Source organism: Phaethon lepturus, unplaced genomic scaffold, assembly GCF_000687285.1.
Source record: "Phaethon lepturus isolate BGI_N335 unplaced genomic scaffold, ASM68728v1 scaffold57197, whole genome shotgun sequence".
NCBI classification, from domain to species: Eukaryota; Metazoa; Chordata; class Aves; order Phaethontiformes; family Phaethontidae; genus Phaethon; species Phaethon lepturus.
Genome location: NW_010555209.1, coordinates 1 through 11042, shown reverse-complemented (window position 1 = coordinate 11042; position 11042 = coordinate 1). Strand labels below are relative to the sequence as shown.

General features: G+C 37.5%; 1 protein-coding gene across 1 annotated transcript; it reads right to left on the bottom strand.

Moving 5' to 3' along the window:
* Positions 1–1416: 1416 nt before the first annotated feature.
* LOC104624640 (myotubularin-like) lies at positions 1417–5803 on the bottom strand (the record flags this gene model as incomplete). The annotated part of the gene is made up of 4 exons (XM_010292068.1): positions 5737–5803; positions 4698–4770; positions 2541–2635; positions 1417–1527 (listed from the first exon to the last, which is right to left on the bottom strand). Coding segments are annotated over exons 1-4 (342 nt in total), but the record flags the coding sequence as incomplete, so codon positions are not given.
* Positions 5804–11042: the final 5239 nt, after the last annotated feature.

Sequence of the window (11042 nt, the reverse complement as noted above, 5' to 3'; positions counted from 1 at the left end):
AAAGCTCTTGGTGATTCATATTTATCATTGCCTTGGAGACTGCCCAATAGTTTAACATTTTCAAGAAATCAAGTAAGGCATGTATGAATATATTCCCTAATTAGAGAGGAAAACTTGCAGTCTCTAGGCAATGAAATCTGTATGGATCAGAGGTGCTCAGTAGTTTACCTGAAGTATAGCATATAGCATCCATAATTTTACAAATACATAGATATAAGTGTTGTAAGTATACAAAACTAAAAATATTCATTCTCTTTAGTTTATGCTGACACCAGATTCTGTGGTTATTCTTTTTAAGCAGCCATGATATCCATCAGTAGGTCAAACAGTTAAAGTTAACTGGCAAGACCACTTCATTAAGACAATTCAATAGTATAAATGATGTAACTTACCAAGTTATGTGACTGGGGAAAAGCATATTTTGTGAGGACTTCAAATATATCTCTTCTACTGTGCCCTTCTTGTTTTAATGCAAACCGTAAATTTCTCATGTCCTAAAATAAAGGCATTATCTTTTAAGAGAACCAAAGCAGTAAGATACTTTTATCTGATGTACAAATGCTGTATTATACACTAAACATGATTTAGAATCTGCTTGCAACACACCTCAAACCATTGTGAATGTTCAGGTTTATTTCTTACTCCATAAAATAGAACAGAGCATAGAAATTCTACAAATAAAGCAGTTACCACATTCTGTGTAGTACAAACACTGCTTTGGCATAAAGCCATCAGAAATGACTGTATCTGATTCACTAAAAAGTCTCATAGGCTACTGAATGTTTGTAGGATGGGAGTTACTCTGTTTTCAAGCTGAAAATTTGCCAATAATCTGTCTAGACTACATTGTCCGTAGCTATTTTCTCATCACTAACATCAAAAAAAGTGATCTGCGCATTAACTATTAGGAATCAAATGTGTGTACACGCTCCATTAATGAGTCAAATAAAGGATCCTGAATTATCCACTGGGAACTCCCCTATGACCGTATTTTTTATAGCAACATAATTTTTTTGTGAGACTAAGGAAATCAAGATAGCTGTTATGTAAGCTTTTTACTGCCTTGACAGCTTACAAAACGCCCATTTTAGGTGTTCTTCAAAGATCTTAGGATTATAAAAAAATTAGTTTTAGAACAAATGAAATAATGAAGCAATGCAGCAATAATGCCCTAAAACAAGACTACTGTGCAAAACCTCTTGTCAATTCGGAAAGGAAGACCAATCCCTCTCCTCACACGCAGGGAGGACAGTTAAATAGGCCTTTACACAAAATATATTTCCCTGCCCAGTTCCAAAAAGCTATTTTTAAATTATGCTGTGAGCAAAATGTGTTTTTTCATTCCTATAAATAGGTAAGCAGTGAGAAAAGGAACCTCTAGATTTCATTTCCTATTGAATTATTGGAAAGTCTTACTTTACAAGTTATATCTAATCCATAAGCATTTTCTCCTCTACTTGAAGCTCCTCCCATTTTTTCAATCCTTGAAATTACACCCAATGGAACATTCAATACCACAACTGGATCCTGCAAGGAAAGTTTGAGTAAGAAAAAGATTAATTTGAAAAGAAGACACAAGCAAAATGTTCTTAGCATTCTAGAATAGAACACAGACGTAAAATACATAGAGGAAGCAAAAGTGTGTTTCTGTGTTTGATTCAGACTCCCCTCCCAACATGTTATGAAGTCTGTACAGTCACTCTACAGCCTTGAACATCATTCAATTTAACATGCAACAAAAATACTTCAGGCCTAATACAGTATGCAGGGAACAAAGATCGCAACACCCTAAAAGGTGCCTTCTGCTACAAACTTCTGATTGCCTCTGCTTGCTAAGACTGCTTTATCGATATACAGAATTAAGTAGAACAACATGAAAAAGAGATTATTACTAGAGTTAGCTGCAACCAGAAAGACCTCAGTTCTAAAACCTTATTTAAAAAAAATAAAAAATTATGAAAGCAATAACAAGTGCATTTTATTCTCTTTCATGTTGCTGCTTATCGAACACACTACTACTACCTGCACCCACGTGAGGTTCTACTGATCAAAGTATTTTTCTTTTCCAACAGTAAGGACAATCAAAATCTTGGTTTACTGATAGCCATTTTAAGAACTATTTCACATCATTAGTTGTTGCCTTTGATTTATCACAGAATACGTGTAAAAGGGAACAGCTATCAAAAAAGCTCCAACAGACAAAAGATAAAGGTATCAGTACGGTGTAAGTGATTAAACAGTAATTTTACCAGGCAAAAATCAGTTTTACACACTTAACTTGAAAGAACTTCCATTTTTATACAGATTTCTCAGTGGCACAAAGGCAATTGCTATTTAGTCATTAGACAATTAAGATATGGTTATTACAAACATTACAGGTCATTTCACATAAAAAGCCTCCCATGCAATTCCATAAGCATATGTATGCCAAAACTAAAACAAATGAACTAGCCGCAAAATAAATCACAGGCAGTGGGGTTGAAGGGAAGGGGGTTTAAAGCCAACTCATCCCACGGAATTAATTGTGGCATATTACTCACATTTTCCACACTTCTTAGGTACAGCCTGTAGTTTGTGATGTACACTCTTCCTTTAACGGGGCCATTAAACGGACACATATAAATAACATCCTTGTCTGTAAGAAATGCAGCATTTCTTAAAGATTGCGAAAAGAAAAAGTCAGAGCTAAGGACAGCATCAGTTAAGTAGCAGTAAAATAAAGACAGCTGCATTCATAAGAGCCACTCAGAGATGAATGAATTAAAAAAGTAATAAATCTGAATTTTGTCCACTTGAATTATTAAGAAAATGTGAAAGTTTCATATACTAAACCTGCCCAAATTAAACCAGTAGATCTTAGTAGCCTTCCCTAGTCACATTTGTGTTCTTCTCTTCCTTGGCATTATGCGGGAGAGGGCAGGACATAGAACAGCAAATAGATTTAAGTCCTCTCTGTGATTACTGAACCATTCTATTAACTATCGCAGAACAAATACATTCTTCTGCTGATATGATTACATCTTTCAGTGCTCTGTAACCAATTCTGCATTAAAGTATGTAGTTCAAGCTGTAAAGTGTTTAGGGAACTCACCATCCTGAAGAGAAACATACATTTCAATTTGAGGCAATCAAATACAGCAGGGCCAGAAGCACTGTTTCAGCAAGGACAGTAACAAAACAAGTACTAACACATACTACTCAAAAAAGAAAGATTTAACTGAAGCAATGCCATTAAAGACTTAAGTGAAGCACTACAAACAACCTGTTTCTCCCTGTCCACTCATTTCTTTAGCCCAATCTAGTTATCTGTCTTCTATAACAAGCACCCTCCTTCCAGCGTGCTGCCCCAAAGCACAGACAATTTCATAAGGATCATATCAAACATTCATCTCAGTTCCACACTCTCTCCCTCATGCCTTCTCCACAACTTTCCTCATTAAAAACATAGGTACTTCCTCTGAAACCTCTTTGGTTTCATCTCAGCCATCTTGTTTACAAATCCACCTAACAAATCCTTAGGCTGAGGGGGGAAGGAGAAGCTTCACAAATAAAACACAGAACACTTGCAGTTGCATTCTGATACTTCAACACAAACTTCCATGGGTGGAAACCTCCATTCCAGAAAGAGCCTCCATCAAGCGAGAAACGGCTGTACACAAGACATTAATCTTCCTTATGCTACAACATTACTGGATGTAAAGGTTAACAAATGCATACATGCCATGTTATGCCAAGGAAGCATAAGACTGTTGTCCTGGTTTCAGCCAGGATAGAGTTGATTTTCTTCACAGAAGCTAGTATGAGGCTATGTTTTGGATTTGGGATGAGAAAATGTTGATAATGTGCTGTTTTGAGTTGTTGCTAAGCAGTCAAGGACAGTCCAGCTTCTCGTGCTGGCCTGCCAGCAAGAAGGCTGGGGGTGCACGGGGAGCTGGGAGGGGACACAGCCAGGACAGCTGACTCAGGCTGGCCAAAGAGGTATTCCCTACCACATAATGTCATGCCCAGTACATAAACTGGAGTTAGCCGGGGGGTGGAAATCGCTGCTTGGGGACAGACTATCGATCACTGGGTGGTGAGCAATTGCTGTATTGGGCATCACTTGTTCTGGTACATTCCTTTGTCAGTATTATTGTTGTTATCATTGTTGTTTCCTTCTCTCTTGCTGTCCTATTAAACTGTTTTTATCTCAACCCACGAGTTTTTTCCCAATTCTCTCCCCCATCCCACTGGGGGAGGGAGGAGTGAGTGAGCAGCTGCATGGTGCTTAGTTGCTGGCTGCGGCTAAACCATGACAACTGTACTTAATTAGTCACAGTTTGGTCTAAGGTTCCAAACTACTGTACAAGATATGAATATATAGTGGGTGGCATGTATAATTCTCTTGACTTTGGAAAACCTGGAGGGGCTCTCATCACTAAACATGTGCTACTACTTAGTCTGTAGATACAATTATGACATATCTTGACTTGCAATTTCTTTGTATTGGAGGATCTACCATGTGTGGAAACCAAGATTTTAAATTTGGGATACGTGATAGAAAGTCCCTATTGCAATTACTTAAAAAAAATCATGACATTTTAGCCTGACTTACCCCCAGCCCAAACCACTCCAAATTATGAAACGATCCAGTTAGATACATGTATATGCCAGACTCCCAAACATACACTGTATTAGGCAGCTATATAGCTTCATACCTGTAACTCTAGTCTCTCCTGGCAGACGAGGTATTTCTTCATTTTGTTCCCAGTTAGTTCCATCTTTTAGAGTCTGAAGAGAGAGAGAAGTACAACAGCACATTATGTTTTATTTACAATTCTTTCAAGAGATGATTTCTGCATGGGAAAGAACAGGATTTTCCACAGCAGAAACAGAGTGAACCGAAACAGGAACACACACCACTATCCTGAACTGCGACTATTAGACATTTAAAGGTTGAACAGATCTGAAACATAAGTATATTTTAGTCTTTCTCCTTCTAAAAGAATAGTTAACCATATTTGCATAAAATTGGAGTTAAATTTCTACACTGTAAGTTCTCTGAAAATTTTGTGCATTTAATTTCCCAAGTATGCTGGGCTTGGAAGATCAACTGAAATAACTTAAGCAACGTACTCACAACTATTACACACAATCTACTCATTTGTGACTTTCCCATGGCCAGTAGTTTTTAAGAATGATTAATAGAAAATAATCTACGTTTTTGAAGAAATGTTTGAGAAGCTAAACAAAAACTTAAGTTTCTGTTTTCTTGCACACAGGTTGCATTTTCTTCAGCCACGCAGCATCAAAAAGCAGAGGGGAATGCCATTTAGATTGCTTTAATGTATTTCCCACTACAGATGAACATTTTAAAACTGATCCAGCTACACATAACTAGGTATAACTTATCAATTGCAGTACATAATCTTTCTACAGCATCAAAGTGCCAAAAATTTTCAAGAATGCCACAGAATATTTCAATGTAGAAATACTGAATACAGATAAGAGTCAGTATATTAGAATTTATTTTAAGAAGGCTCTCATAACTTGTGATATAGAGAATATTTCATCCATCCACTCTGAAAGATACTTAAATCAACTAATTTAACTGCATTAGAATTTTAGCAATAAAAATAAGCATATACATTCAAGAAAGAAGTCATTCAAATACTCATTTTCCTACCCAAATATGGAAGATAATGATCTCTGGGACCCCTGATGTAAAAAAAACAACTTGAAAAAAGTTATACTCACCCTTTTACTTGAGGAACTCTCCAAGGAGTTTGAATTATATTTAGGTGTTGATGATGAGGCCATACTGGGTATCTGATGAGAAAGCACAAATTGGAGACTTAAACTTCCTCCTAGACTATATAAGATTTACAAGAGAGATTTCAACTTTGGAGGTCCACAGGTAGAGGAGCTTCCAAGAATGTTTTGCAAGTTAGCATTAATTTTTAAAATTACGCAATGCCTTGTAATTGAAGGTCACTATTTAAAAGCATTCAAATCTAACATGAAATTCATTATTAGCTCTAGGATTGGTTATTATTATAAGGAATATTCTGACTCAAGCTGTATTTCAGAATTCAGTTGTTTGAGTACTATTATTAGTTCAGTCAACTGACACTAGAGAGCTTGTTTTAAGTGGCAGGATACACATAGTATGAAATGCAACCTACTTGGAACATTTGTATTAAGACTTTTCATTTGGGATAACAGGAACAAACTATAAAATTATTGTACAGCTCTGAAATCACAAGCATGTCAATACACTCAAGTGTTTCAAGAAGTTAAAAAGCGAGAAGGAAAAAGCGGGAGTTCCACAGTACTTCCTTCTGCATTTAACAACAATCCCCCATTTCCTAAACTGAAGCTTCAGTTCGCACACCAGAAGAGGGAGTGTCCAGCCTTCTGGTGAGAAGAGCCTCGGCATGTTTAAAGGAAAAGGATTGTATTTTTTTTTTTTAATAGTATTGATTGAGGACAGAATCACATGATACAGGATTCATCAGCTTAATCATTTCCTGACATTGCACAAAGGGATCTCTAGAACAAACGCTGGGAAAACGCTCACACTTGAAGTTACTCCAAACAGTAACTTTGTACCAAATTGTCCTTCCCTCTCGCTACTCAGGCTGCCGGACATCCTGCAACAATCCTGAAGAGGTTTTGGTCAGTTGTTTTTTTTTTTGGGGGGGTTTACAGACCAGACAATCTTTGTTTCTATTCCATAAATGAAACATTGTAGCCTTGAATCAGCACTTTCTCTCCCCTCTCAACACCGAGAAAAGTTTGCACAGATCTCTCTGCACCCTGACAAATCAGCCCATGGTCCCGCGTAACAGTGGGCTCACAGTGACACCGCAAGAGTCCTACACACGCCATAGCTACAGGTTAAACTGCAAGATCCAAAAGGCGCTGAAGTTACCGTAACAATACAGGAATGCGTCGGTGCAGGAAGAAGGCAGAAAACCACAACCTTAAGTTCTATAGATTTGTCACCTCCTTGAGGTGCCCAAGTCTTCCTCATCTCAAAGAAAACATAGGAAACCTGACACTGTGTTTAAATGCTCAGTGATAGAGCTTATCAGCATAAAAATCACACCCCTCCAGAAAAAAAAAAATTAGGAGGAAAAAAAAGTAACTGAACACACATTAAGTTGAAAAATGAAGAAAAATGCCTTTGAACACCACAGAGCCTGCGTGACCCTGTCACACAGAGGTATTACTTCCTTTCTGGGTCTCCGGCAGTCTCCGCTTTCTCCAAACACTGAAACAGAGGGGTCCTGAACTAACTCTCGTGCAACTCCAACAATTGAAATTAAAAGCAATCAACATTAAATCACTGTTTTCAAAGTACCTTCCACAGAAGAATTATTGCAACACTGAAGACTAATGCTTTGACTGTAAAATTTAGATGATTAAGATAAGATACTTTCACAGTTTTTCCCCCCTTGCAATATATTACACACTGTAAAACTTAAGGTAGATTTAGATTTTTCTATATTGTTGTTAACTTGTGAACATCCAATATTTGTTCAGATAACTTTCCTTAGTTTATAGACACTTAAGTTTTCTAATAACCAGAAATATAAAGATGTATTTACTCAGAAGCTTGTTTTAAAATGTTTTCCATATGAAATGGTTTTTGTTCATATTTTAAGTGAGAAATACCAGGTGAGACAAAGATACAAAGGCACAACAGCCCCAGTTTCTCTATGTCAGCAGAGAAAGTGGTTTTAACTAGAGCTCACAGATTTAAATTAAGGCTGCACCAACCATGAGAGACAAGTAAGCATAAACAAGCCCTAGAAAAGCGACTTTTAAAAGATGCGGCAAACCTGACTAGAGCTGCACTGCAAAATGGAAGTTCTGACTGCAGCAGGTACAGGCACACCCAAGCTAGCTGTTGATCTTGCAACCACAGCTACTCAGCCAGCAAAGCCATGGACAGACAAGCTGCAGCAGAGGTCATACAAGCCCACCCAGGATCCTGGACACCCACCTCAGTGCCAACCCACTGCCTAAACTCATAAGAGCAAAAGCTCATTTGGACATTCCTTGTGCCTTTCAACACTGCCTCCAATCGTAGCATACTTTTGCTGCTCACACGGAACAGTATGAAGTGTTCTAAAAGCCTTCTGCTTCCTCCTTGGCTTGCTGTATTATTCCCTCCCTTACTGCACATTCACTAAGTTTTGGCTGAACTGTAGCATTACATGAGGCGAGTTATGATTCTGAAATAATCATCTGACTCCAGAACACTGACTATAACTTCTCCAAACCTCAGTGTAAATCAAAGGGAGTAAGCAGAGATCCATTCAGATTCTCAGAAAAATTTCTCTTTGTAGAACCTGACAATGCAGCAGGGCAGAGCTCGCAGCAGGGCAGAGCTCGCCGCCCCGCCAGCTGCCACCCCACTAGGCCACTTCAAACAAACGAGCTCTCCGTGCAGCTCTCACAGCAGACCTCTGTGTGCGTTTCTGCTTATCTGAGTTTACTTCGTGTAAAATCCTCCCAACTCTCCATCAGGCTGATTTCTCTAAACATACTTTTATACAGTGAGAACGAATTCACTCACTGACTTCGATTTCTATAGAATATTTCAGTACAGAATTACAACCAAGTACTCTGTTTCTTTTCCAGCACTTTAATGATGCAATTTAGACTTATCCAGAGCTAATTAAGGTTGAATAAATATGTATTGAAGGTAAGGTGTTATCTGTCAGATTTTTTTAAAATCCATCAAACATTTTCACTAAAATTCATAAAAGTTATTTCATTAGCATATAAATGGAAGAATTCTTTTAACGCTACCTAAATATTGCTTTGAAATCCAATTACACTTTAAAAACCCAAATACTAATAAGCCACCCACATTTCCCCAATTTCTATAAGTAAAATATGGTCAAGTAATTAAACTTTACATTATAGAACATCCAGTAGACAGCATTTAGAACAGTGTCCACTTTGATAATTGGCATCGATAAACTGCAGTGAGTTCAGCAGAGGGTCACAGAAAGGACCAGGACGTGGAACGCCTGCCCTATAATGGGAGGCTGAGATGGCTGGGAATCCTTCAGCCTGAGTAAGAGACAGTTTCAGTGAGGCCTCACAGCTCCCACCAGTATCTTTACTGAGAAAACAGAGCCAGGTCCTCAAAATGGTGAGTGACAAGAGGACAAGACACAGCAGAAATGCAAACAAACTTGATTCCAGGTTGATTTAAGGGGAGGAAAGAAAAAAAAAAATTGAACTACTTTTGCACTGTAAGGGCAGTCAGGCAGTGAAAACAGGGCCCAGGGAGGTTGCAGTCTCCATCCTCAGAGGTTTTTAAGAACAGCTGAATAAAGCTTTGAACAACTGGGTCTGATCCGGCTTTGAGCAAGGGGTTGAACTAGAGACCTGAAGTCCCTTCTAACCTGAATTACTTTATGCTTCTGTGATCTTCAGGCAACAGACAAGATTAAGTTCTCATTTAAAAGTACCCATCAAACAAAGGCATACCCTTAAAGAAGTGGACTCCTCTATATCAAAAGAGCAAACAAGTTTTAAAAAACTTTTTAAATGAACATGAAATATTTCCTTTTATAATATTATTTCTTTTTCTGTCAAGTTGTAGAAGCAGCTTCTGGCAACCTCACAAAGTAATATTGCCATGAACAATTCAAAAACATACTTCATCATACACCTAAAATAGCTACAACTTTCTCATTATCACAGAGCAGCAGTAGTTCTTCCACACAGGGAAAAACTCTTGCAAGTAGTTTTCCACTGCAAACATGTTTTATTCCCCAGTATCACCCATATATACTTCTATACTTGCACAACAATTGAAAACCATACAAACCTCACACTTGTCAGTGGCTGAACAGAAGTACAATTACTCTGCAAATTTAGAACAAATCAGACAATTTTGTTTATGGTATTTTGCAGATACAAACAGTTGAACATTCCTCCTCGAATCTAGAACAGCAAGGAGACAAAGCAGTTTTACTGGATTTAACTTGAACTAATAAACAAAGCTTTGTTAAAGTTACCAGAACTTAATATAGTAACACTACCAAGAAATGTAGGCTCCAATGATCTTACAATAACAATTAAACTACTTGGGATTTCTATTTTCATTAAAGATGTTATTTATACTCGTGCTTCCTAGGATTCATGGGAATGGAGGCACAACAACATTTGCAAGGGCAGGCCCTGAAGGCCAGATTTTAAGAAGTCAATTCAAGGATCCTATCTGCTCTTTATGAATAAACGCCACAAGCATATCCCACATAGAAAAGCTAAATAAACTTTAAAACAAGTAAATAAGCTTTTGAGCACTAAGAAACCTGAAATGACCAGCTCTCTTTCCTTAAGATTCTTCACTGCCAACAGGTTAGAGGATGTATGCAGTGCAGCTTGGAAAGACCACCAAGACTCTTATAAGCCATGTTTAGATTAACAACAGCCTGGTGAAACTAGTTCTCACTGTTTATGATCCAGGAACAAATTAAAGCTCATTTGACATTTTGCTCATCCTTTTAAGGCTTCATCTTCACACCAGAATCACACCGAATAATTTGTGACTATTGTATAACTAAGCCATGTTTGTGTCAACCTAAAATCTTTACACATACAAAGAACTAGTTTGTGCCCAAACACAACATAGTCTGCCTCTGCCAAAGAATTACTACCACAAACACCTGAGATCAAGTAAACTGCACCAAGTAAACAGTGAGCCCCACTTTCCAGATTTTTACTATTTTTGGCCCTCTGGATTAAAACTTTTAAAAAAAAAGCTTTCAAATTTGTAGCTATATCAATCATTTGGAGCAACAACAATTTTGACAAAACAATGTAAAATGAAGTTTTTACCTTTGTATAGTCTATAATGTTCAATGTTAATCTGGAAAGATCGAGGAAATTAAACTGCTAGATTACCATACACAGGAAACATTTACAGAATACACTAAGAGGTAAACAATATGAAAAACCACTAGTGATGTATATTATTAGAGCTGAAACAATTATTTGGGAGGGTGGTGGTGGGGTGTGTATATATATAAAAT